Here is a 25,366-nt window from a genome sequence, read left to right as displayed (position 1 = left end):
CATTTCAAGCATTTCGAACTGAGATTTGATATTTGCTTGAAAACATGCACCTTCGAAGCCCAAGATAAGGTCAAATGAGACTTTCCTAGTCTGGTGTATGAAAACGAAGGAGAACCGCACTGGGGGGCAGGAGCCAAGATGCTACAACAAAGTAAATGCTGCAGAACTAACGTTACACAGTTGGGTTAACTTTGTGGGTAGGCAATAAACCACAATCGAACAGCCACCCCACCAACCCACTTCAGTGAGTACTCGCACTGTTGCCATAGAACACCTGACCTTACTTTATTAAACCAACTGCTTCGAAAGCACTAAGTACCATAATTCGATACATAAAAATGAGCAAAGAAGTGCTTTCGTGAATTAAAGCAACTATCAGGTGAATAAATCTATTTTTATGGTTCTCCAGCTAACACAAGAATTTTGAAATGAAGTCAATAACACCCAAATACCAATACAAGAGAGAGAGAGAGAGAGAGTTGGTATACTGAGCTGTAAGACAAAAAAGAAAAAACTGCGAAGGGTGATTGCAAAATTTTCCCATTATTTCCCTGTTGCAAGCTAAAGTGGGCATCATCCCAGAGCAGGGATCTGCCAATTTTCCTGGTACCTCAGTTACCGTATATACACAATTGTCCCCCAAAGTCAGTCAGATGGATGCAAAAAAGAAGAAAAAAAAAAGCCATTAGCAGTGCCAAGCTTAAATTTTGATTGTAAGTAAACAAAACACCCCTCCCCCTCCGCCCCATGGATTTTCAGAGCTGAAAAAGCAGGTCAAATTACAGTTGTGCAAATATGGTAATGTATCTTCAGTCTCACAAGATAAGATCAGGATGTGAAATAAAGTGCAAGACGGGTACTTTAGTATTGGAACTGGGAGCACAAAAGCTTGCTGAATAAATTTTTTTTTTTTTTCTTTAAAGGCAGTGAAACTTGGAATATTTTGCTTCATCTTTAGTGTATATTGTGATTTTTTGACATTTGCATTCAAGACAGCAGCGTTTCTGGGCACTCATATCTCGTTTTGTTTTTTCAATGAAACCTCCCTTGCAATTTAATACTCTAAAAAAAAAAAAAGCAATATTTAAAAAGAATTATATATCTGAATGTCTTGAATATTTGCATGTTCTTGCACTAGAAATCTTCACAATGCTGTGTCAAACGTATTTGCCTTTCCCAGATGAACACAGAGGGACCACTCGTTTCAGCCACTAGTCCTCTATCTCTTTGTGATGAGCAGAGTAACAAAAAATAGCTTGAAATTGGATTAGAGATGATAGGGAACTCACAAATACTTACATCTATACTTAAAAAAAATAAAAAATAAATATATATATATATATATATATATATATATATATATATATATATATATATATATATATAGTAGGGCACTACTACGCAACAGTGCAGCCCGCATTCTGATGCCATCGGCTGAAGGCACCCAACATTTTCTCCCAGGCATTGGAAACCAGCAATCCTATCTTCTGATGATGATTATGTTGAAGAGACATTTAAAATCAACAGAGAGCCCCAGGCTGGCCCTGTACTTGCATCAGGCCCTAGTTTAGCAGTTTTTGAAACCTGCACTGAATGCTAACAAGGACAACTGAAAAGTTATGTCTCAATAGCTCAAAAGCGCATATCAGCAGTGCAAGACAATGCATGAGAATGAAACAATAAAAGTAAAGAAAGTACTCAGCCAGAGTGCAGTAACAAATCAACAAGGCACCAGCACATTTTCATGACTGCAACTCCTGCTCTCTCATCCCTTAGGATAGCAAAGTCAGACCTGATGCAACTACCAAATTTAAGCGACATGGGCATCATGGGACATTGCAAAATCAACTACTGGCTGCTACAAGCAAAACATTGCAAGTGTGAATATGACAAAAATTAGACACTTTGGACATACTGATCTATGGTAATAAATACATCAATGTGCATCAGCTTCCACCTATCACACAGTGTTTGTATACAAACCCTTCAATATAGCAAAATATGCAGCTTTTCTGCAATGTGCAACTATTTTGTGAATGGCAATAATGGAATGCCAAGGTCAAATACTAGCAAGAGGCTTGGATGGCTCTTCAGTGAGTTGGGAAGACATACAAATGAAATTTAATGCAATGATACACTGTTCACATGCATTCTCATCGGAAGTTCGATTAAAATATTGTTCCTCACTAGAAGCTAGAAAAAGCTGCTTTGTCAAAGCTTGGAGTAGTATTAAGGCCTGTTCAGTAGCAAGACACTAATGACACTTGTCAGTGAATGACATTGTCCAGGTAGCTAGGTGGCACGAATCATGTACTATACCTATGGGTCACAGGAGTCATACGTTCTAAAGAGACCCAGGCTATTGAGTGCCAGTGTGGGAAGCGTGCTGTGACAAAGAAAATGCCAGTTTAAAGGCTTATTAATATACCAAAAGAATATATGCTTGCCATCTCTACTTAACATAACCACTGCGCCGAAATAATGTGCAGATAGCATTTCCTTTTCACAAAAATATGTCAAGAAAGGAAATTTCTCGCAGCCCCTTAAACGTTACGCTTGCCTTAGGCAATGCCAAAGGGTGGATTTTCCTCCACAAACATGTTGAAGGTACAGTGCAGATAAGGTACGAAGCCTAAAAGTGATGTTCTGTCCGTGTCGCCACCGGGCTGGTGATAACGGAGTCAAGTGCCTGGTGGTGCTGCAATCATTACATCGCGCGACACGTGAAATCGGAGCACCAAAAAATCTGCTGCAGGCGTAAAATAAGGCGAGAAGCGCAGACATCATTTAACGTTCGCTTATCTCAAACAACGAGCGTAAGGTGTGACCAGCCTCTGGTTTGGCTGGATACACGACCACGGCAAGAGATAAAAGCCGTCCAGCTGGCCTAACTCCGGAGTTCTGGGAGGGCAGCGAAGGACCGCTTCAGCACAGCGGCGGTTAGGAAAACGGGTTCCATTGATGCCCAGGGCGCTGTCAACTGTGATGCACAGTTCGCAGCGCGCATATGACCCGTGTTGACCGGACTGAGCCCGAAACATTCCTGTGCTATGCAGTTGAGGCCTTGCGCACTATCTAAAGCATATCGGCTTTCGTTTCTTTTTATTCAAATTCCTTATTCCGCTGAGCCCAGAGTGGCGCAGGCACAAGAGTCGGGCGCGAGAAATGGAAGGCGCCGGAGCGAGCTGCTTGATCGCGAGGACGCAACAAACAACAACGGCCGTTGCGGCGGGGTGGCTGCAGCGAACGCGCAGCCGGCCCGGAGACGGAACGCAGGCTGGGCTCCGAGCAGCCGCGCACACTACTGACCGCGAGCACGGTCGCTGCACGCGCGGTGCAGCGCCGACAAGGTGCACAGGGACGCACAGCTGTTTGGTGGTTTCTCGCGGCGGCGGCGGCGGCGCTCACCTTCTTGAGCGCTGCCACCAGCAGACCTTTCCACTTGGACGCGATCTCCTGGCCGTCTACATCCAAGTTGGAGTCCGCGTCCCGGGCAGAAAACATGTCGCAGGAATCAGACGTTCGGCCGCTGCTCCATGACGGCCTCGAGGTCGCAGCCGCAGGTTCGAAATCGCACCGACGGTCTGATTAGGCCTAGGCCTTGTTGCTGTCTCGAGCACGGTCGACCCCGAGTGCGATAAAGCCGAAGGGTGCGGCGGCGTTCTCGCCACTAGCCATGGCACGTCGCGGTCCGATCCCTGCATAGGCTGCACATCACCGTGCTGTGTCGGCAGGCTGGATGCACTTTTGTGTACGCCTCGCGCAATAAACACACACACAAAGCAGACCTCTCTGCGCGTCCCTCAAGGTGCGAGCAGGGAGCACTTGTTTCGCTCTTTTGCGCTTGTTTTTGATTACATGCAGGGTCTGCAATCAAGGTTGGCCGTTGTCTACTTCCCGAGCCGGAGCCAGACGAGACTGACGAGAAACCGAGTGCACAGTGTTGACGCCGGAGGAAAGCGGCCGGTCAGGAATGGCGGCGAATCCGTCGCCTGTCGCACTTGCGTGGAAGCACGGTTTTCTCCGCTTCCGTGGGCGGAGAAACACTGGCAAGATAAAACTTCTCTGTAACCTCCGATAGCGGCTGTACATGGTCCTTGACGCCGTGAGTTCAGAAGCAACGTGGAATAGAGACAATAGAGAACTGTGCCAGCTTTGCGCGGCGCGATTTTTGAAACTGTCTGTGCGATGCCAGCGCACGTTAAAGATCCCCAGGTGGTCGAAATTACTCCGTAGCCCTCCTCTACGACTCCTCTTTCTCTCTTTCCACTTGCACTTTCACCTTCCTCCCTTCTCTTAAGGCGCGGTTCAGGTGTCCACAGAAACAAGTGTGACAGATACTGCGCCTTTCCCTTCCTATAACCCAATTTATTATTATTATTATTATTATTATTATTATTATTATTATTATTATTATTATTATTATTATTATTATTATTATTATTATTATTATTATTATTATTATTATTATTATAGTAGCACGCAAAATTGAAAATAGAATTATTAGCAAAGGGAAGGCGCAGTATCTGCCACATTTCTCGATGGACACCGGAACAGCACCGCGAGGGAAGGTAGGGAGTTGCAGTAAAGAAGAAAGAGGTGATTTGGTGGAGGGTAAAATTACTGAGAACCATTTTGAAAACCCTCCACCACTACGTACGTCTCTCGTAGCCCGAATCGCTTCGGGACAATAAAATGCCATAAGTTATGTGCTAATATATGTGGCTGCACTTTTTCCTCCTTTAGAAACCACTTGTCTGGACAAGTCGAGAACTTGGTCATGACTTTCCCGGAATTTCTCCAATGGCTCCACGAAACGCAGGGACCGCCTGGTTTGGTACCTCCTTACCTTGCTATTGAAAGGCTGCGAGTGATAATGATTTCTTTTTTTTTTTTTTATACGTGAGAGCTTGCATAAAGCGATGCATAATGGGTAATATCCGCCATGTTGTCGTTAACAGCAGACGGCATGCAGCGCAGCCAGGCTGAATTGACCGAGTGCCTTGTCGTTTCCGACGGTCAGCCAAGGAAACACGTGGCTACTCGTGCGCTGGCGGCAACCCTATACGTGCGTGCAATATGTCGGCAGATCCCTGAGTAACGCATGCGTCGGCGCTGTTCCCGAAATATCGGTCGCGCTGTGAACAAAATGCAAAGCATTGCAGCGTGGACCTTCAGCCCCTAGGACCTTCAGCTAATAGTCCATCACTTTAAAGTGCTGAAGTGATGGACTATTGGAACGACGCAATTGTGCGCTATCCCAGGCTAGCAAATGCAGCGTTGACATTGCTGTGCCTATAGTTAATGGCAGCTGTAACGTTGAGCGAACGTTCTCTCAGCTAAGATACCTTCAAAGACCAGACAAGTCTCGGATGGAAACCGAAATGTTGCGCATGCAGATGATCATGCATGTTAATAATAATAATCATCATCAGCCTGACTATACCCACTGCAGGGCGAGGGCCTCTCCCACATTTCTCCACTTAACTCGGTTCTGTGCTAGCTGCATCCACTTGACCCCTGCGAACTTCTTAACCTCATCTGCCCACCTAACTTTCTGCCGCCCCCTGCTACACTTTCCTTCCCTTGGAATCCAGTTGGTTACCCTAAGCGACCATCGGTTAACCTCTCTTCGCACTACATGTATGTGCATGTGTATGCTAATAAGGGCATGCAAAACGTCAACGACCATGTTCACGTGAATAAAATGTCTCTTGTCCAAAAACTGACCGTTGCAACCACTGAGAGTAATAATTACAACAGAAACGCCGAGTTATGAAACACTTTCCTGAAAGCAAGCCAAAACATTACCCTAATCGTAACGCACCGATTAGGAGAAATCGAATAAATTATTAGTTTCTAAATTTAACCCGATAAAACCAGAATTTCGGAGTGTCTCCACAAAAATAATAATAATAATAATAATTGGTTTACAGGAAGGGAAAGGCGCAGTATCTGTCACACTTGCTCTGTGGACACCTGAACCGCGCCGTAAGGGAAGGGATGAAGGTGGGAGTGAAAGTGGAAAGAGAGAAAGGGGAGCCGTAGTGGAGGGCTACGGAGTAATTTCGACCACCTGATTTTTCTCTTATCTTCAAGTCGAAAAATAACGCTCGCTTTTTACCCCCGAATTTAAAAAAAATATAAAACCCGAAAACGAATAACCCTATAAGTAAACAGTGATTCATAAAATGCAGGGGCCATCAAAGCTGATGCGTTCGCTTCGCCGCGGGCTCTAAACGGTGGTGTTGTCTAAACCCGCTCACAGCATTAAATGATTTAGTTTATTACGCGTTTTATTTAGAATCCATTATTCACGTGGTGTGTGACGTCACACCCCGCAGCTATGCTCCGCGTTCGCCCTCTTTTGTCCTCCATTGTGTTCGTCATTGCCGCCAGTCGCGCCTCCGAGGCGACACCACCTAAACTATGCGGTGTTGGGCCAACACGGTTCAGCGCATGAGCGGGCGAGATGCACTCTAAAGATCTATTCGACGTAGAATCTGATACAGTTGAGCCTGCGCTCGACCGCAGCTCTGTTCCACAGATATTAATTCACTGCGGAAAAACACAGTGACGTCACGAGTAAGATTGGCAGGTCTCAAGTGAGTGGAGCTAGAAAAGTGTGGATAGACGATATAAACACTAAGTTTTGTCTGCAAGACCAAGTATATCAAGGAAAAGATAAAAAGTTAAAAAGGAGCACTAATATTTCAGAAGCCTGAAGTGACTTGATCGAAAGCTGATTACCTACACGCGAGTTTTCCCCATAGGATAAACCGCCAAACCACGGTTTGTCGCTATACCTCTGAGGAAGTCGCAATAATGAATAGCCAAGCGAACAAATGTAAAGAAAGAAAAAAAAAAAAAGCCGACTTGGTGACGGCTTCTTCTAACTGACGTCCTAGTTGAGAAATGTGAAGACCAGACGCTGATCGCCGTCACGTGCGAAAAGCGAAGCCGAGAGGAAAGTGTTCAGAGAGCAGGTTCAAGTCCCCATTAGTTATAACTGAACTCGCGTACGCCTTTGTGCGAATATTTGCGTACTTGAGAGTCGAGGAAATTTTCGACAAGGAGAGGAAAGCAGGTCCATGATAGAAAAGCGAGAACAAACGAAGTGTGAATTGGGAATATCCTTCGTTTTAAAGGTGCGTTTGCTTCCTCATAACCAAGCAGTTCATAAGGAATGGATCGCGACGATGAATTGATTCTCTTCGGTGGATACGTTGGCGGTGTTGTCGGTTGATATGTATGGCGTGGTTGTGATTAGCCACGGAGGAAAATACATTTTCTTGCCTTTATATTGTCAGCGATTGTATCATTGCTCTTTATCAATACATGTTGACAAGTCAAAATGCAATTGGCAAATTAGAGGCTTTAACATAGCGTACCTCAGCTTTTAACAACCCTCGAAAAAGATGTTTTGTTTTTGGACTACGAGAGAGTGAGCTTAATTACTTGTTTGCGTTTTCCTGTACCCGGGTTCGAACCCGACCTCGGCGGCTGCGTTTCGATGGAGGCGAAACGAAGAGGCGTCCGTGTGCTGTGCGATGTCAGCGCACGTTAAAGATCCCCAAGTGGTCGAAATTACTCCGTAGCCCTCCACTACGGCTCCTCTTTCTCTCTTTCCACAGTCACTCCAACCTTCCTATCTTCCCTTACGGCGTGGTTGAGGTGTCCACAGAAAACACAGTTACTGCGCTTTTCCCTTCCTATAAATTAATAAGTTAAATTAATCAGTTGCGTTTTCCTGTGCTATATATGCATGCGAGTACAGTGGTCACTCCATGTCCGCTTATGCAAAAGTTGAAGAGGGGACGAAATTGGTTGTTTCTGTGGAACACGCCAGGAATCATAAGAAAATTGTCTGTAAATTAAGCTACTACCCATTTCAATTTTTTTTCCACTATCCACCCGTTTCTATGCAGTCGCCGTACACGCTGGCGGCGCTGTGAGCGAAAAACGAGCATGGCACTGGCAGGCGGTAGCTGGCAGCTGAGATGGCCGAGCACTAACTGGACGAAGGGCTACTTGGTATTACATTTGGCAGGAGCTGCCAACTCGGTCCACTCCTTTCACAAGGTTTGCCAGGAGCCTTGCGTTCACGTGCACCCCAATGCCACGTAAACATGCACATTCATACGCTTGATTAAAACAGAGCTTTATGTGGGGGCTTTTTTGTGTCATTCAAAGGGGACGTACTCTAAACATTGCGTGGGAGGCTTAGAACTTTGTGTGAGTGTGAAGGCGAAAGCCTAGTTGGGCGTTTCGTTCAGCTTTCTGCATTTTTTGTTTACATTCTATGATACCCAACTCTCCCAGTTCGCACATCAGTCAGAGCAGCACACATCTTACACATACACTTTCCGGTAGCGGTTAGAGTCGCATTTCGATCTGCTCTAGCCCCTTCTGCCGCGGAAGTACACTCTAGGTCATCCCCTCTCGCGACTTGGGCCTCGTCACCCATAGCGATGTGGAATGAAGCTCTTGTGCGCTCTGAGCATACGCGGCAACGTATATATATACAAGGCAGGCGAGCGCGCTGCGAGAGGGTGCTGCACCCTCCACATTTCCCTGCAGTTGTAGTTCCTTACGTGCTATCAGTGACATATTTCACATATTTCCTTGTCCCTAGCGCCGCTGTTTATCTTTTCCTCAACTCCCTACAGCGTCGCAGCTGACATTTCCCTCAAGTCTCCTACTGCGCTCTGTCGCCGTTTCTCAGAACCCTCCTCCAGCGCTGCTGCTTCCCTTTCCCGGCGTCCCCCATTTTCTGTACCTTTCCTTTGCTGCCTTGCAACTATGAGATTGAAGGATTTCGTGTTGAAAAATTTCCCATTTGTGTTGGCTCTGTATGTGACGGAAGTGCCCGAACAAACGGCTCTTTTGTGCGCTCTGGTTTTCTGACAAGATAACCTCGCGAAGCATATTTCTTCACGACTGTTTAAGTCTATTTTTTGCCCCGCCGCGGTGGCTCAGTGATAAGGGCGCCCAACTGCTGAACCCAAGAACTCGAGATCGAATACTGGCCACGGCGGCAGCGAAAAGCAAGGCGCCTTTGTGCTGTGTGATGCTAGCGCATGTTAAAGAACTCCAGGTGGTCGAAATTCACCGGATCCCTCCACTACGGCGTCTCTTATACCCTGAGCCTCTTTGGGACGTAAAACCTTGCAAACCAAACCAAACACGTATACTGGAAGGTGGATCCACTCGATCGATGTTCGAGGAAGAAATGACTGTAAGATGTATTAAACGATATCTATTGCACTTTTATGACAATAATCGATGCGATCTGTCATGTAATCTGCAGCACGGTGTGTATAATGCAGGGTATGCATGGGCGTATAGGTGACTGGATTTGGGAAGGAATGCGTCTGTAATTTTCGCCAGGTGACTTCCTGTGCCTTTGTATGAGAATTGTGTCCCGGAGGGTAGGGTACGTGTTTGACGGAAGTGTAGTGTAATTCCTTGATAGGAAACTATACGGTCCCTCGCCGACCTCATGAGGGGTTGGTCCCATTGCCCGGCTGACGAGTCTTCGGGCGAAATTGTGGGCAGCCTCAATACCAGGAAGGGAGTAATGTGCTGGTGTCCAGATTAGCTGTATTGAACGGTGAGTAGTTTGAGAGGCAAGCAGCAATTTGAGTGTTATAGGGGATATCCTGCCTTTGCTGTAATTTCTTATTCCAGTTTTCGACTCGCTAATTATATGAAGGGATGAGGTTGAGCTTATCGCGAGGGCGATCGCAGCCTCCTCCGCTTCCTCCGGTTCGTTGCTAATGACCGAACCAGCCGTGAGTTGTTGACCCTGATAATTTACAGTCACAATCGTGAATGCATTACGGTCCGCGTGTTCGGCTGCATCGATATATCCCACCTCTTGTACGGGCTGGTATTGCTTGTGCAGGGCTTTGGCTCTTTCTACTCATCTGAATGAAATTCAAGGTGCATATTCTTTGGGAGAGGTTGGATTTTCAAGCGAGTTCGCAGGCTTATTGGAAGTGACATTTTGTCCTGTCTTGTTGCGGGGTAACCGACTGAGAGAGCGTCAAGGATAAAGCGTCCGGTCGGCGTGTGGGTTAGCCGTTCGTATTGAGAGGTGAGGTGGGCCTCTACCAGCTCGCTAAGAGTGTTGTGGACTCCGAGGGCATTGAAGCGCTCCGTGGAGGTGTTTATGGGGAGACCAAGTGCGGACTTGAACGCCCGTCTGCTCAGGCAATCAACACGTGTTTCTGCTACGTTAAGTTTGACGTAGGGTAGTGTGTAGGTGATTCTACTAATGACAAATGCGTGGACCAGGCGGACGAGATCAGCTTCCTTCCTACTCGAATACCGGTTAGCGATACGACGTATGAGACGCACTGTCTGAGAGACGCTAACCTTGAGGCGATGAACAGTATTTTAGGTGTAAAATATTGCACGAAAATCTGTCCACACTCTATGGCACCCATAAAGTTGGCCTTAAAACAGCCGTTGTCTAGCCACCGAAACGACGACTGGAGAGAGAGAGAGAGAGAGAGAGAGATAACTGCACCCGTCAGGGAATTTTACAGAGAATCGTGGAACTATCTTCCGATCATTCCCTCCTAGCTGTCGCTCTTGGATACTGACGGAACACGTAGTCACACAGAGTTTTATTTTCGCCAAACAAAACGTACAGAAAGGTTCTTGAAAGGATACAAGCACCCAAATGTGTTAGATATGGTAGGGTCTAGCACATTATATAATTCACTCCAATTCTGCAGTACCGTACAAACTTAGTACGTTACACAATCCAATTCATTATGGTTACACAATATAATACAATTATAATACAACACAATACAGTTCAAACAATAACGTTTCAACATAAAGGTGCCGGCATGACCAGCCCGGCCGGCCGGATGATAAAGTACCGTGAGTGCCAGCGCCGCAGAAACTGTCTCCCCATCTGCATCTAACTGTTCCGCAAGGTATTTCCATATGAGGAAGTCTCTGCAGCGCTGAGTACATTGCCCTCCCAAGGAGTGCGGCGCGCCCCCGCCAGGTAGATAAAACAACGTGGCCATGAAAAGTTACCAAACGCGTGTAAAGAGAATTTATTGGGTACATACATACATAGAAAAACGCACATTACTCACAGACCAAATCACTATACAACAAATGAAAGATGGCTTCGCTCTGCTATGCTATGCCTGGATATACGTAGCGAAAAGCAGTGACTACCTCGGGATCAGAAGTTAATTTCTCCAGTCTTCTGTGAAGTTCGCCTGCAGCTAAACTCTCCTTTGCTTCCATGTCGACCGCGTCTAAGTTCCCCGGCCTTCTATAATTTGTTTACAGGAAAAGAAAGGCGCAGCATCTCGCGGAAAGCAAGAAGCGCCGCCCGGCGACGTTGGAGCGCACTCGTTCTCGCTTGGTTCTCATAGCTGACGTCAGATGGGTGACGTCACATCCTTGACTTCACCCTAATTGAGGGACGTAACTATTTTTTAGTCTATTTCTATATATGCTCTGTGGTGCGGCGTTCGAGGATGCGCCAAATGTAAGGCGCCGCATGGACACAGGGATGGAACGCCCGGAGGGGTCAGCTTCATATATGCGTGTCTCTCCTGATGACGTCACTACCAGTCATGACTGGTGGTGACGTCACCATGTGACGGCTATGGACGTCTCGAAACGTCTAACCATTACTATTGGTTAGTGATAGTTAACTATGACGCACTTTCTGAGTGCTAGTTAATGTCTGATTAGTGTTAGTTAAACACCCCTTAACTACTAAGTGATGGTTAGTGATAGTTGCGGTGACCTCCAAATGCATGGGTTCCTATTTGCATCTGCAACGCTGGCAGAACTTGGAGAGGTGGCTGCGCAGCTGGCCTTGGCTGTGACGTCACTCGGTCGCGGCATACCGCATACGGCATACGCGAAGCTCGGCTCTGACCCTCGTAGTGAAGCTTTTCGCTTCAAAACACTATAGGGTACATATACGTAATAAACTCAAACACATGATTCCCCAGAGAGTGGAAAACAATAGAAGGGGTAGGGGTTCTAAAAAAGGCGAAAGAAAATTTTTTATTGCACCCGAAGGTGACATGTCAGGTCCAGCTGTGCAAAACAAACCCGTCAACATCATGGCACGGGATTAATACAATCATGTGAAAACAGGACACAATGCTGGATGGCAACCAGAAGACAACACCCACCAAATTAAATGTTGTTAACAAATGACAATCAAAAGAGCAAGTGATCACGTTGCACATACCAAAAAGTTAGGACTCGGTCCGCTACAAGAGACACCAGTGCATTCTCTTCTGGCGAACTATATTATTCTGATGGTCACCGATAACGAACCTCAATGTGGTGCCACTTGTAGTCAATTTTCGCATCAAAATTGTTATGCAGCCGTTCTTCGGACAGCACCTTCTTAGTTGTCATACCATTTAGCTTCCAATTCCGCATGCATCTATTATTCAAGTGAGAATCATTTTGCGATAGGAAATTGAGCAGACGGCATATGCATCTCCAATTGTCTGCCTTTCAACGAATGTGTCGACTGGACAACAAAATTACGATGGAGACGAAAAAAATAGGCGTCTGCGTGCTGCTGTGCGATGTTGTTGTTGTTGTTGTCGGGGCTGTAGGAAGAACGAAAAGAAAATGCACGGGCCTGCTACTGGCTCTGTTGCAGAGCCACCTCCGCTGCCTCGTGCTGACAGAAGAGAAAAACTGATTTAACTGATTTATTTTATAGGAATGGAAAGGCGCGGTAACTGTCTCACTTGTTTTCTGTGGACACTGCAACCGCGCCGTAAGGGAAGGGAGGAAGGTGGGAGTGAAAGTGGAAAGAGAGAAAGAGGAGCCGCAGTGGAGGGCTACGGAGTAATTTCGACCACCTGGGGATCTTTAACGTGCGCTGACATCGCAGACGCCTCTTCGTTTCGCCTCCATCGAAACGCAGCCGCCGAGGTCGGGTTCGAACCCGGGTACTCCGGCACAGTAGTCGGGCGTCTTACCACTGCACCACCCCGGCGGGGCGGACAGAAGAGAAAATAGACAAGAAAGAAAAAAGAAGAGGGAGGACGCGCGCCGCAACAACAGCCGTCGTCCACCACCGAAGCGGTGGCGGGTGCAATGACGGCCTACAAATTAATTCTGACGTTTACGACAGAATTACAGAATATTTTGTCGTATTTTTGACACAGTTCTGTAGTTTTTTTTCTACTGGGTAATATGGTAATATAAACAAACAAAGATTAGACGCGAGTTGTGCGGTTTGCTGCGAGTCTGCTGGGATAAAAGTGATCTCTCAGTATTTGGAATAGACAAGGGGAATGTTGTACGTGCAGTAGAACCCAATAACAACGTCCAAGAGACCGCGATGTTTTTCGTTGTTGCCTTTGCTTCGTTATAGCGGAATGCGGCTGCGCTATTCTTGTTCCTCCCGATCGAACAGTTTTTACCATCTGGTAAAGAAAGATTATCTCGCTTGTACCTTTTTTTTTTGTTGGCTTCACCGCACAACACAGAGGCACGCGGTTCGTATTACTTTCGTACATGACAGCAATGTCTTGGAAAAATGACACGGGACCCGATGGCCGGGTCCCGGCCGGAAATGGCCGGGACCCGATCCCGCATTATTAGAAACAACAGTCGAGCGCCCGGACCACTGCAACACAGCGGCGGGGCACGTAGAAAAGTTGCAAGCACGGTCCGAACGTGGCGGAATGCACAGACAACAAACTTTCTGTCCAACAAAATATCGTTCTACATATAATTTCCAGACACCGCCCAGACAATGAACTTTGTGTCTAAGAATATATTGCTCTACATATAAGAACTTCTGTACAAACTCTCATATCACACTTGAAGATCCCAATGGCGTTAACCATTGGCTGCTCAGTTTACTGTAAGCCTACCCGAGAGCCCAGGATTAAAGCAGTAGTGAAGAGGGTAGCTCTATGTTATAAAAGCGTGTTAATGATTGTGATAATACTTAGTGTTACTGTCACCAGCGAGGTTAAGCTTATAAAGCGATCATCTGCCATTTACCTTCAATCAACCCTGTTTAGCGACATCCGCAGCCATCCATTCTACGCAGACTTTTTTTTCTCTGCCTAAAGCTGCCGCCCCCGAATTTTGTTTTATTATCTTTGAGTTTACAGAGTATACCTTAACAATACATCGCGTTTCTCCCGTGAGTAATACATTAAGCTTTTGCTCAAGCTTAATATTATTAATGTACTAGCATTATATTGGCCGCGGTGAGCGATTTCAGTGACGTGCCTATGCGTTGAAGCTGAAAAAAAGGAACTGAGAAACTTAATCAGAGTGGATTCTAACTCAACAACGAAGCGATTACAGAACCTGACAGCCCTCGGCGGCACTGTGCTGATTGAAAGATAGATATGAACCTAGTGTGTGTATGTGTTAATGAGTCACTGAAAGAGATCACGTGATATGCATGAAGGCAATATAAAGCATCGGCGAAATAGAAATAATAAAATTCCTCAGCTACCATCAACCTTGACTATCGTCAGGTACGTTATAGCAACAGCGCAGCACCAGCGTTGGTAGGGGAACTTTCCATGACGTCAGCGTAGGTGGCGTGAGTGAACAGGGAGGCGGAGGCACGTTGACGATATCGAAAGCTACCGCGCGCTCGCCTATGAAACCTTCGCGTGTCTTTCCGTGCATGAACAAACGAGGGCTATTGCGATGACCCCACAAAAGATGTCCGCCGCGGTTTAAAAATCGCCAAGCAATCATTAATGTGGTAAACTGCTTAATGGGGCATTCAAATATTGCTCCTGCGGAGTTAACATATTAGTCTCAATTTTCTCTAAACCATGTAGCTTAAAATTTTGTCGCTTGCCAAGTCCTATGCATGCACTGCTACCGCCCCTCACGAGCACGCTTTCGAGAGCATTATTCGGTTGCGGGGTTGACAAAAACCGCTTGAATGTTTAAAGCTCGAAGGTAAAGGTTGCAGGAGGAAGTTCCCCAATTGCGAGCATGTGCGAAAATAGAAAGCTATAGAAACAATATAGCTAAACATCTAGCAGGTTTGGTTTTTCGCGCAGACTAAGGTACCACTTCTTTCGTCATCATCATCATCATTGTCGACGTCGTCAGGACTATACATACTGCAGGCCAAACTCCTGTCCGATATCCCTCCATTTAGCCCGATCCTGCCAGCTGCATTCATTTGACCCTCGAAAACTTGCTAACCTCACCAGCAACTGATTTTAATGCTTTAAAAGCGATAGTCTCTTTCCTGCTCGAGCATCGGCTGAGATCTATACTGTTTCCGCGCTATACTCAGATGAGATGCACGAGCCAAGTTTCTCCAGATGAGCCGATAAGGCGTGGGACTATGCTGGCGGAAAGCCGGCGCGCGAGAAAGCGCGTTCACCGCGAGCTGTCGTCAGAGCGCGAGGGCACGTGTCCACGCCCGCGACCATCCTTCCTGTAAGGAGGAGATATGATGCTTCGGCTCGTTCATGACTGAGTCGCTGCCCCATCTTATCGGTCGACGCGGTATCGCTGTCAGACCTCACGAGAGCCCTCCAAGGAGGGGCGGCTTAATAAAAGAGTCTCCAGTGTCTTCGGAGACGCAGTCCGTCCAAGAGGATCCGACAAAGCTCAAACGACAAGCGTCCTGGAGAGAACGCAGAGTGAACTATTAGCCATTCAGCTCTCTTGCGTGATTTGATCCAGCTGTGGGTTGTCCGTTTGGTCGAACATTGTCTAGCCAAGATCTTGTCACCATCAGGTCAATCACTCAAGGAAAGGAAACAACCGAAAGCCCATACCGATGACCGCAGTGCTCGTTTGTTCTGAGTTCGTAATTACCTTTGTGAAAGTTGATTAGGATAGCTAAGACAGTGTTAACGCAGGTCTGGACAAATCCTGCAGCGGTGACCTTGGTGGTGCATTTCAATCTCCCGGTGTCTTTGTGTGGAGTTCACTGAGAATTTCGATCTCGTATCGACACTAGCACCATGTTCAGCATCCTTAAGTTCGTGACACGGATGGCTGCGCTCATCTACGACTGGCTGCTCGGACCCGACCGTGTGCTGTTCCGCACCAGACGCTTCTCGGGCGATGGCAGGCGGGTGCTGGTGAGCGGATGCGACTCGGGCATCGGACTGCGGATCGCGGAACGACTGCACGCAGCAGGCTACGAGGTGCTGGCGGGATGCCTGAATACCGACAGCGCGGGAGCCCTGAAGACTAGCAAGCTGGGAGTCCAGGTCTTGCCTTTGGACATCACCTGCGATGAGAGCGTAAGAAAGGCGCTCGAACTGGGACAAGTGCGTGAAAAAGGTAAGTTCTTGTGATTATGAAACCTAGGCTGTTCGATATTGAACTGTAATATTTGTTCATTCCTGAAAGCCGAACTCGCAACTAGCTGCATTCCAGGATTAATTGAAATGAGAAGTTGCCTCCTTTATGATTGTGAACATCACCTTTCTTTTGCACAGTCTCCCAATGCAATGCAACTTTCCGTGGCAATACCTAATCAAGCGTAAATAAATTGACCGCGTTGGCTATAGCGAGGTATTATACTACTTTCGTATTCATCGATGACTGAGCAGTGGAAGAGCGTGGACTACAAGAAAGTTATTGCTTTCTGAAGAGATACTTTTCTAGCCTTAAAATGTTCAGATACTTACATCAGAAGTAGCCCCACTTGTATGATGCAGGTTTGTACTGAACATGAAGACAGACCATGCTTTTGTTAGTTGCAGAAAGGACCTTAATGTTTATAGCGATGAGAGCAACCTTAAGTTAGTAGAAATCGCGCCATTCATAGTTTATGTTGGCGTCCTAAGAGATACTTTTCTAGCCTTAAAATGTTCAGATACTTACATCAGAAGTAGCCCCACTTGTATGATGCAGGTTTGTACTGAACATGAAGACAGACCATGCTTTTGTTAGTTGCAGAAAGGACCTTAATGTTTATAGCGATGAGAGCAACCTTAAGTTAGTAGAAATCGCGCCATTCGTAGTTTATGTTGGCGGCCTGTACTATTGAAATATAAACCGTCCGTGTACCTTTTGCAGTTTATAACTAAATAATGAATTATACAAGCTTACGGCATAAATAGTGCGAAGACAAGGAAACCTATGATCGTTAGGGTAACAACCTGGACTCCAAGAGAAGGAGAGAAGGCAAAAGTAGCTGCAGGGGTAGCAGATGTGCAGGTGGTTGATGAGATTAAGAGGTCTGCGAAGGGAAGGTGGCCGCTGCTCTCACAGGCGGGGATCAATCGTAAGGCTGATTGTTCTGTAGTGAATGTTGATAGGCTGCTGTTGATCATGCCAATTAGATTTTCTTAGGCACCTCATGTCCACAGCTGCTTTACATTCACTAATTTTTTCTCTGCACCTAACACCCTCTTCCCTCAATTAGCTACATGCAGAAGCCACAAATATCAATTCATTAGTTACTTTAATTCTTTAATTAACAAGATTTTGTTTTCAGTTACAATTCGGCCAGATATTTTGAACATCAGGATGAGACCTCCCGAATTTTCGATACATCGTCATAGTGAGTTGTGCACATTTAACCTGATGGAAGCAGCTATACAACCACGGCAAAGAAAGAGGAACGGTTTCGTCGACAAATGACACCGATTAACTCTATAACAATAATTTCCAGCATGTCCATGATACAATAACGGCGCTGAATAAGGCACGGACCAACGTTTTAGAAGCGTTGCACAGATGACGAGCCACCGGTTGCGCGTGTACCATTCGATTTTCTGCGAGTCGCATGCTGGTCAAGCATATGTTTTCCTTTCATGGCCGATCGTAGAACGCTAGCGTGTTGGAATATGCGCAGTAAGACTGATGCCACAGCAGCGCCGGATTAACGGTGGCGAAGGCCTAGTTAAAAAAATAAATTAATTAAGAGGGCCTCTATAACCCCATATTACCTTACTTCGTCAACTGCTTTCATGTTTGAGACGTGACGAGTTTTAGAATTCCCTACAGAGAACACACGCCATATTCAGTCGAATAATTGCGGATTGTTTATGACCATAGCCTGAGCACATACTTTCCCGCAAAGCACACAGACAGGCTGGCATCTAGACTGGGATATTCTAGGAGATGACAGGACGCACAGCATCCTCCCTCAAAAATCAAAACGTGCGTTCGTGAAAAATAAATTTCTCGAGTAGATATTTTCTTGCCTAATTCAATATCGCAGGACGATTGGCGCGTGAGCACAGACGATATAGAGATGAGTCTTGTTCAGAAGCTGTTTGCAAATTATTACTGTAAATACGCTACTAATCATCTAATAGTTTTGCGAATTCATCCAGCAAGACGAATTGAATTTTGCGTAAGGTATTATTTCCAGAGACTGAAATATTAGGTTCTCTATGGTGACTTAAATACATCGAATAATGTTTTTACTCTAAACGTTGTCGTAATGCGGGGAGCTAAATCTTTTCGAAAATGTGGCGCCTGTGGTAAATAGCATCGTTATTGAAACAACACAAGAAAAAAGTTTTAACACGCTCAAGTAATCGGTAATACATACTTACTTTATAGAGACTGTCCACATTTATTAACACAAAATATTAACATTTTGCCCATAATTTGCACTTTTAAAACGGAATGAGGTACTTTACCACACGCCTTTTCTGCATTTACACAATTAGTTTGCATTTTACGAAATAGCATATGCAGCTCGTTCCACCGAGGAGCTCCTGTCGCCGTAGACGGCGGTTGAAAAAAGTAGGGTGGGCACTGAACATAGGGTGGACGCTTCGACAGGGTTAATGGCTCATGCTTGCCGCCTACCCGCGACGGACCTTCGTTCGCATACACGCACGTTCCTTTTAAATAAGGTGAACGTTTAAATAAGGTGAAGCCATGCTATCGCGTCTGCTTGGCGATGGTTAAGCATCCTCATATCTTTTTCACACACATACAAAATATTACATTGCAAATTTGCAAACATTGCAAATTTCTGAGATGGCTGCCAGCTATGAGCCTTCATAATCTCTAGGTAATAGTTTATTGCTTTTGTCACAGCTTCCACTGCTTACGCTTAGAATAATAAAACACACAACTGATCTCAACAGCAGTAATGATAGGGTCAGTTGATTTGTAGAAATTAAGAAGAAGAAATGGACATGGGCAGGACATGTAGTGCGAAGAGAGGATAACCGATGGTCGCTTAGGGTAACAAACTGGATTCCAAGGGAAGGAAAGCGTAGCAGGGGGAGGCAGAAAGTTAGGTGGGCGGATGAGATTAAGAAGTTCGCAGGGATCAAGTGGATGCAGCTAGCACAAAACCGGGTTAAGTGGAGAAATATGGGAGAGGCCTTCGCCCTGCAGTGGGTATAATCAGGCTGATGATGATGACGATGACGAGCTGACTCCCAGCTGAAAGCCAGCTAAAACTCGTTGATTCTACTTGGCCATCAACTGAGACCGCTGACTTCCAGCTGGTAGGCATCTGGAAATCTTTAGTGCCTGTTGAGTACCAACTGGGACCAGCTAAGAACAACTGAAACCAGTTAAAGCCAGCAAAAACTATTCGGATTTTTTTTCTATTTTGGCGAGTACAAAGTTTCGTACTCTGACTGGCGAACTATGAAGCTCGCATTAGGATCATGAATACGATGCGACGAGAAACATTTGAAGCATTTGACATTGCAATACATAAGTTCTGATTTTAATTATGGGAAATAAGGAAGATGATGATTTGACTGTTATTCGGGCCACACGTCGAGATCTGCCATTTTTTCCAGCTCTCGGGGGCTCCTTAGAACGAAGGCTTCCGATCATTTGAACCCTTTGGATTCTGGATAACCCGGCCCTGCGCCACAGCAAACCACACGAATCATAAGTTGCCCTCGTCTTGCGTTACCGCTGCGTACTACACTCTTGAGTCTCACACATTCATGGGCGATAAATGCGTGGAGGCGAAGTACAAGTCAAAAGTGCAACTTCGCAGGAGTGCGACCGCACCATCCAGGAAAATAAAAGCGAAAACAAAATAAGCGCCATGAAAGATACTGCTAAACACAGCGAAAACATCATGATTATTCTATTTGCACTCCCTTCATCTCTTCTGTCTCCTTATACAAATAATACGGACTCCTCGACTGGTCAAATCCCGTGTACCATACCATGCCTTCCTCAACGGTGAACAGCGCTGCGCAAGCGCAAGTAAATATGGTCTCGATGACTGAAATATGGCAGAGGTTTCATTTGGCTATACCTAGTAGGCTATATAACGTGCGAAAATCACTAGTAGGATAGTTCATTTAGGTAGTTGGTGGGTATATTAACTCTGTTTCTGTCTCCTTGCCATCACGTGCCACGCTCGTGAGGGGGACAGTGATGTATATAACCAAAGTTACCAGGAGCAGCATAGATATATAGCCCCCCTTATGTAATCCTTAAGAAGGTGCCTGGGTGGCCTATGGTCGCAGTGTCTAAATTGGGATCCAAGGGTCCTGAATGGCTAGATTCAGATCTCACACTCACATCTCGACGGTGAAGCACAAGGTTCGACGACGCTGGGAATGGTACGCTGGTTAGGCCTCTTGAAGTAGGGCTTTCGCTCTATTAAGGAGAAAGCCTTTAATGCACTTCATACTGTTGTCCGCAAATGTGTCCGCGTTTCGGGTGCATGCCTTATATGGGCATATGCCAATCGCCATTAAATTTATACTTATCAATAGCAATCGGATGATATCGGAACATGACGTAAGGTATTTTAAAGATAATTTCATGATAATTTACGACTAAAATAGTTAAGCCCCGCAGAGGTGGCGCAGTGGTTACGGCGCTCGACTACTGTTCCCAAGGGCACGGGATCAAATCCCGACCTCGGCGGCCGCTTTTCGATGGAGGCGAAAAGCTAGGCGCCCGTGTGCTGTGCGATGTCAGTGCACGTTAAAGAACCCCAGGTGGTCGAAATTTCCGGAGTCCTCCACTACGGCGTCTCTCATAGCCTGAGTTGCTTTGGGACGTTAAGCCCCACAAACCACCCAATAAAATAGTTGAGCAGATGCCCATAGGAACATATATAGAGGTCATCGTAACTATCACGAACCATCATTTACTAGTTAAGGGGTGTTTAACTAACACTAACCAGACATTAACTAGTATTCGGAAAGCGCGTCATAGTAATGGTTAGACGTTTCGAGACGTCCATAGCTGTTACATGGTGACGTCATGACTGGATGCGACGTCACCATGACGTAATATCAACTCACGTCTAATAAACGGAAGTGACAATGACGTAACATCCGGTCATGACGTCATGACTGGTGATGGAGTCACCAGGAGATCCACGCATATACGAAGCTGACCCCGCCGGGCGTTCGATCCAGGCGTCCGTGCGGCGCCTGTTATTTGGCGCTTCCTCGAACGGCGCACCACAGAGCATATATAGAAACAGACGCAGTACAGCAGGCATCAGTAGCGTTTAAAATTGGTTGACAGCAAAGAAAAGGCGCAGTATCTGTCACAATTCTAGTCAATCACAAATGGTCTCGCAATCAATGCCTAAGAAGTGCGGCGGGGAAGGCTTCCGCCTGGAAGCACTTTACTGAACCAAAGTGCCCCTGAAATTTTTAGGCATCGTGAAGTAGTGCTATCGCTCTATTTAGGCCTCATGAAGTAGTGCTATCGCTATAAAAACGTGAATGACATTCCTGCTGAAGGTATTTCAGAACTTTCGTAGGGCTGCCTAAAATCCACCCAGAGCGATAAGGTTGCTGTGTCTTCCTTTCCTCATAACATAGTCTCTTCCTTTCCCCCACCCTTATCCTTTGGTGCAGGGCTGTGGGGACTGGTGAACAACGCGGGCGTATGCGTGCTGGGCGAGTTCGAGTGGCTTACCCAGGAGCAGGTGGAGCGAACCGTGGGCGTCAACCTGCTGGGCACCCTGCGGCTCACCAAGGCGTGCCTGCCTTTCATCCGCCGCTCCAAGGGACGCCTGGTAGTGGTGAGCACGGTGATTGCCGTCTCGGGATTCCCATGCATGGCCGCCTACTGCGCTAGCAAGGTGGCGCTCGAGTCATTCTGCAACTGCCTGCGCGTCGAGCTCGCCCGCCACGGAGCGTACGTGTCCGTGGTTCGACCGGGGGACCTGGTCAAGCACACCGCGCTTATGGACCGCCAGGCCAACGACGCCAAGGTATTTCTATGCCACAGCAGTGACATTGGGTTGGTAATTCCCGAACGTAATAGTCGAACTTTCTTTCGCTAGGAAATTGCATGCCCTTTTCAGTAATTATTTGCGTCTTGCTTAAGAGGCATCCCACTTTTCAACGCATTATTTTGACCATGTCTGTATTGCGGTTTTTGTTCGTGTTTGCTTTGACTGTGAATTCCGAAACAGTGTAATATCAACTTATTTTTTTTTTTTTTTCATCGATTCTTGCGCCTTTGTTCTGTTTGTACTATTTCTGTGTGGGTGATTGCTGTGTGCATACTTACTTATATCGTTGCTAGAAGCTGGAAGCGCGGGACCTCGCCGCTTGTGAAGCTTTCATAGTCGGTGTCATTACTGTGATCTCCAGCATAATGTTATCACTTGCAGGTTGCAAGTAATGTTTATTAATATTGCAGCAAGCCGAAACTCAATAAATTGAGCTCGAATGCGACAGATTATGAAGGCTTCCGAATGGACTTCTCTCAGAATGCTTTATGTCAGCGGGACGACGGGTGTTTAGAGCAATAAATCGCAAATTCGAATTAAGGAGAGTATACTGTGTTATTTTAACGCATTATTGTTTTATTTTTACTGTATTGTTATTTTAATTATGAGCGTGCCTCTGACAGGTGCAAGTTGACAGGTGAAATTGCCAGACATTGACTGGTCGGCGGGTTATGTGACGTCACGGGATCACGTGATATCTCCGAGTTTGCAGGAGTTGCCAACTCAGGTAGATGTTTTGAGATGGGAAGGTGAAAGCATCATCGAACCTTCTCTATAAGATTCCCAGAGAAATTCGCTACAGTCATGTTAATAGGTATGAACGACAGTTTGGGCAAGTTGGTTGTGTGTTTCTCATAAAACAGCGCAGGGACATCGGGCTAAGATGGAGGAAAACACTCGGCGCTGAGCTTGTAACTGCGTTTGTTGGATAGAACGCAGGAAGGCATCAAGCATGCGCGCATGCGCTTTGTCAGAAATGCACTTGTGAAGTACTAAAAAAAAAAAATGTCTCATATCCGCACGTGTGATCATCGATGTTCACCACTGTTTAACATGTCCACTTCCTTAGAAGATAGCGCTAATAAGCTGATGTTTCAGCCAGCATATTAACAACCCAAAATGATATGGTTGTAATGTCTTGTTTTAACATAGTACTATTACTATCGTCACTAACCCCATTATCATCACTATAAAATACCTTGCGGAAGAGTTGGAGCATCGGTTCCGTTGCAACTGCAGGACATGTGGGATTGCATGGACGAGGAGCAGCGTGCCGCGCATCGGTTGAACATGGCGGGCTTCATGAGCGGCTGGGTGTCCCGGGGTGGAATGCTGTCGCCGCCGCAGCTGGACGATAGCCCCGTGTTCGGCCACGTGGAACACGCGCTGGGCGCTCCGCGGCCACGGGCTCGCTACGTGAGTGACAAGACGCTGTGGGCTGTCTTCCTGCGCACGCTATCCGTGCTGCCCACTGTCCTGTCGGACGCGATCATGGGGCTCTTCTACACCGTTGTCAAGCGCCTTGGAGTGCAGCACGCCAAGAAGGCCTGCTAGTCTTTCATCAAGCTTGTGTATAGTGAGCGACTCTCACACCTAACGGCGCTAGTGGATGTGCCCTCACCGCCTGTCCGCTGAGCGGACACTGCCTGTCTTCTATAGATGACACAGAACTGGCGACAACTCACTGAGCACTTTCTTTGTTGACTGTGTGACCGGTGACAAGAAAAATACCGTCGCATTAGTTACGGTTGCTTCGTTAGCTGGCGTTCCGTTCGGAGCGCTAAGCAAGATGACACGTGCTCTTAGACACTATATAACGTGTGGTCAGCGACGATTATGCTGCCGGCTTTTTCTTGTTTTCGCTGTAAAGCTGCATTGATCTCTTGCCGTTTTTTGTTTTCTCGTTGAAATGAGGAGTAATTGCCCACCCGTGGAAAAAACTGTTTTGTGGCGACATTCTCTTATGTCGGCTGTGATGAAGTAAATGCTTATGCCCGCAAGCATGTGACGAATCGTTTGGCTGGGTCACAAGTTTGAACTTTAGTGAGTGTACAGAGCACTGTGCCAAACCCTGTGAGCAGGTGTTGTGCTCCGGGCCTTTCGTGTGTTGCACCTCGTCGCTTAACATCACCTGCGGCCTCATCCAATGATGATTGTCTCGGAATGCCTCGTAGAGAAGGGAAAGATTGTGTGTAATTCTACAACTATTGAAGAGGCAGTAACCGAATATTCCGTCTGTTTTGTGTCTCTGAGTCGTTTTCTCAAGGGCATGTTATTTTTTTTTATTCAAGCACATAGTGTTGTCTTTTATTCCGAACCCATGACAGTGAGCGCCTATACTGCTTCTGAGCACAGCGCTAACGTGTTTTTTTTTTTTAAACTAGGATTTCCTGCATTGGTTAGATTGATATAATAATGTCTTATGCACAAGGAGTTTGGTTACGAGCAACGCCGGATGGTTTAAATAACTTCCGACACTTCTCTATGGCGTCCCACATAACCGGTCCAGTCTTTGGGACGTAATATAGTATTCACCTAACTTGCCCGAGCGAGTCGACTGGGTACGATAGAGCGCGTGATGGCGGCGCTATACGGCGCATATTTTTAAATCTCAGATGATCAGTTATGACCGTGTACCCTGCAGCCTCGCAATCTGTTATCTCTAGCAAAGACTGGGGAAACAACCGCCTGGTTACTGAGATGTCTGTAATTGCTTGCCCTGAAAAGCCTCCATTGTGGCAGTCAATTTAGTCTAGCAAAATGGAGGCTCATATTCGTGTGCGTGTCTTTACCCGCGGTTGTTGTGCACTGTCCAGGTTGGGGAACACGGTAATAAACATACGTTTCTAGTGCATAGTGAATTTCCCTGCTCATTCATCATCTACAGCCTGCTTTAAGTATGCTCATAGAAGAGTACAATGCAGTTGCGTGCTGATCACTTCTGGGACATGTGGACCAAGGATGTTACCAGAGATGCGCCCGTAATCTTTTCTACAATCAAGGTATGAGTCTACGTGAGGGTCTGCTTTGCATCTTCAGACACTGTGATAGTCTATACATGATGGCGGTGATGTCTTGATACTCTTCCGAGTGCTTTAATGAATACTGACAGAATGAGAGCACTGCGATAGGGCACAGAACCGTGCCACAAATGTCATCCTTTAATTTTTAACTTACCGAAGCGTC

At 46.4% G+C, this 25,366-nt stretch overlaps 2 protein-coding genes across 2 annotated transcripts in view; one reads left to right on the top strand and one right to left on the bottom strand.

The window, feature by feature from the left end:
* Sos (Son of sevenless guanine nucleotide exchange factor) overlaps positions 1-3,930 on the bottom strand; it is a 34,480-nt gene extending 30,550 nt beyond the window's left edge. Inside the window, exons 1-2 of the mRNA XM_084582220.1 lie at positions 3,789-3,930; positions 3,409-3,707 (exon numbers count right to left, since the gene is read on the bottom strand). Coding sequence (XP_084438346.1) covers positions 3,409-3,504 — 96 coding nt within the window. The 5' untranslated portion in view covers positions 3,505-3,707; positions 3,789-3,930. The remainder of the gene's footprint in view (positions 1-3,408; positions 3,708-3,788) is intronic.
* Positions 3,931-15,643: 11,713 nt separating this feature from the next.
* LOC146175858 (D-beta-hydroxybutyrate dehydrogenase, mitochondrial-like) lies at positions 15,644-25,028 on the top strand. The gene is made up of 3 exons (XM_084582217.1): positions 15,644-16,308; positions 21,798-22,156; positions 23,420-25,028. The coding sequence occupies exons 1-3, from the start codon at positions 15,984-15,986 to the stop codon at positions 23,732-23,734; spliced, it is 999 nt and encodes a 332-aa protein (XP_084438343.1). The 5' UTR covers positions 15,644-15,983; the 3' UTR covers positions 23,735-25,028.
* The last annotated feature ends 338 nt before the right edge of the window (positions 25,029-25,366 follow it).

Source organism: Amblyomma maculatum, chromosome 10, assembly GCF_055883805.1.
Source record: "Amblyomma maculatum isolate TAMU_Amacu chromosome 10, ASM5588380v1, whole genome shotgun sequence".
Classification (NCBI taxonomy): Eukaryota; Metazoa; Arthropoda; class Arachnida; order Ixodida; family Ixodidae; genus Amblyomma; species Amblyomma maculatum.
Note: the sequence above shows the minus strand (reverse complement) of the source record. Positions and strands in the feature narration are given on the sequence as shown.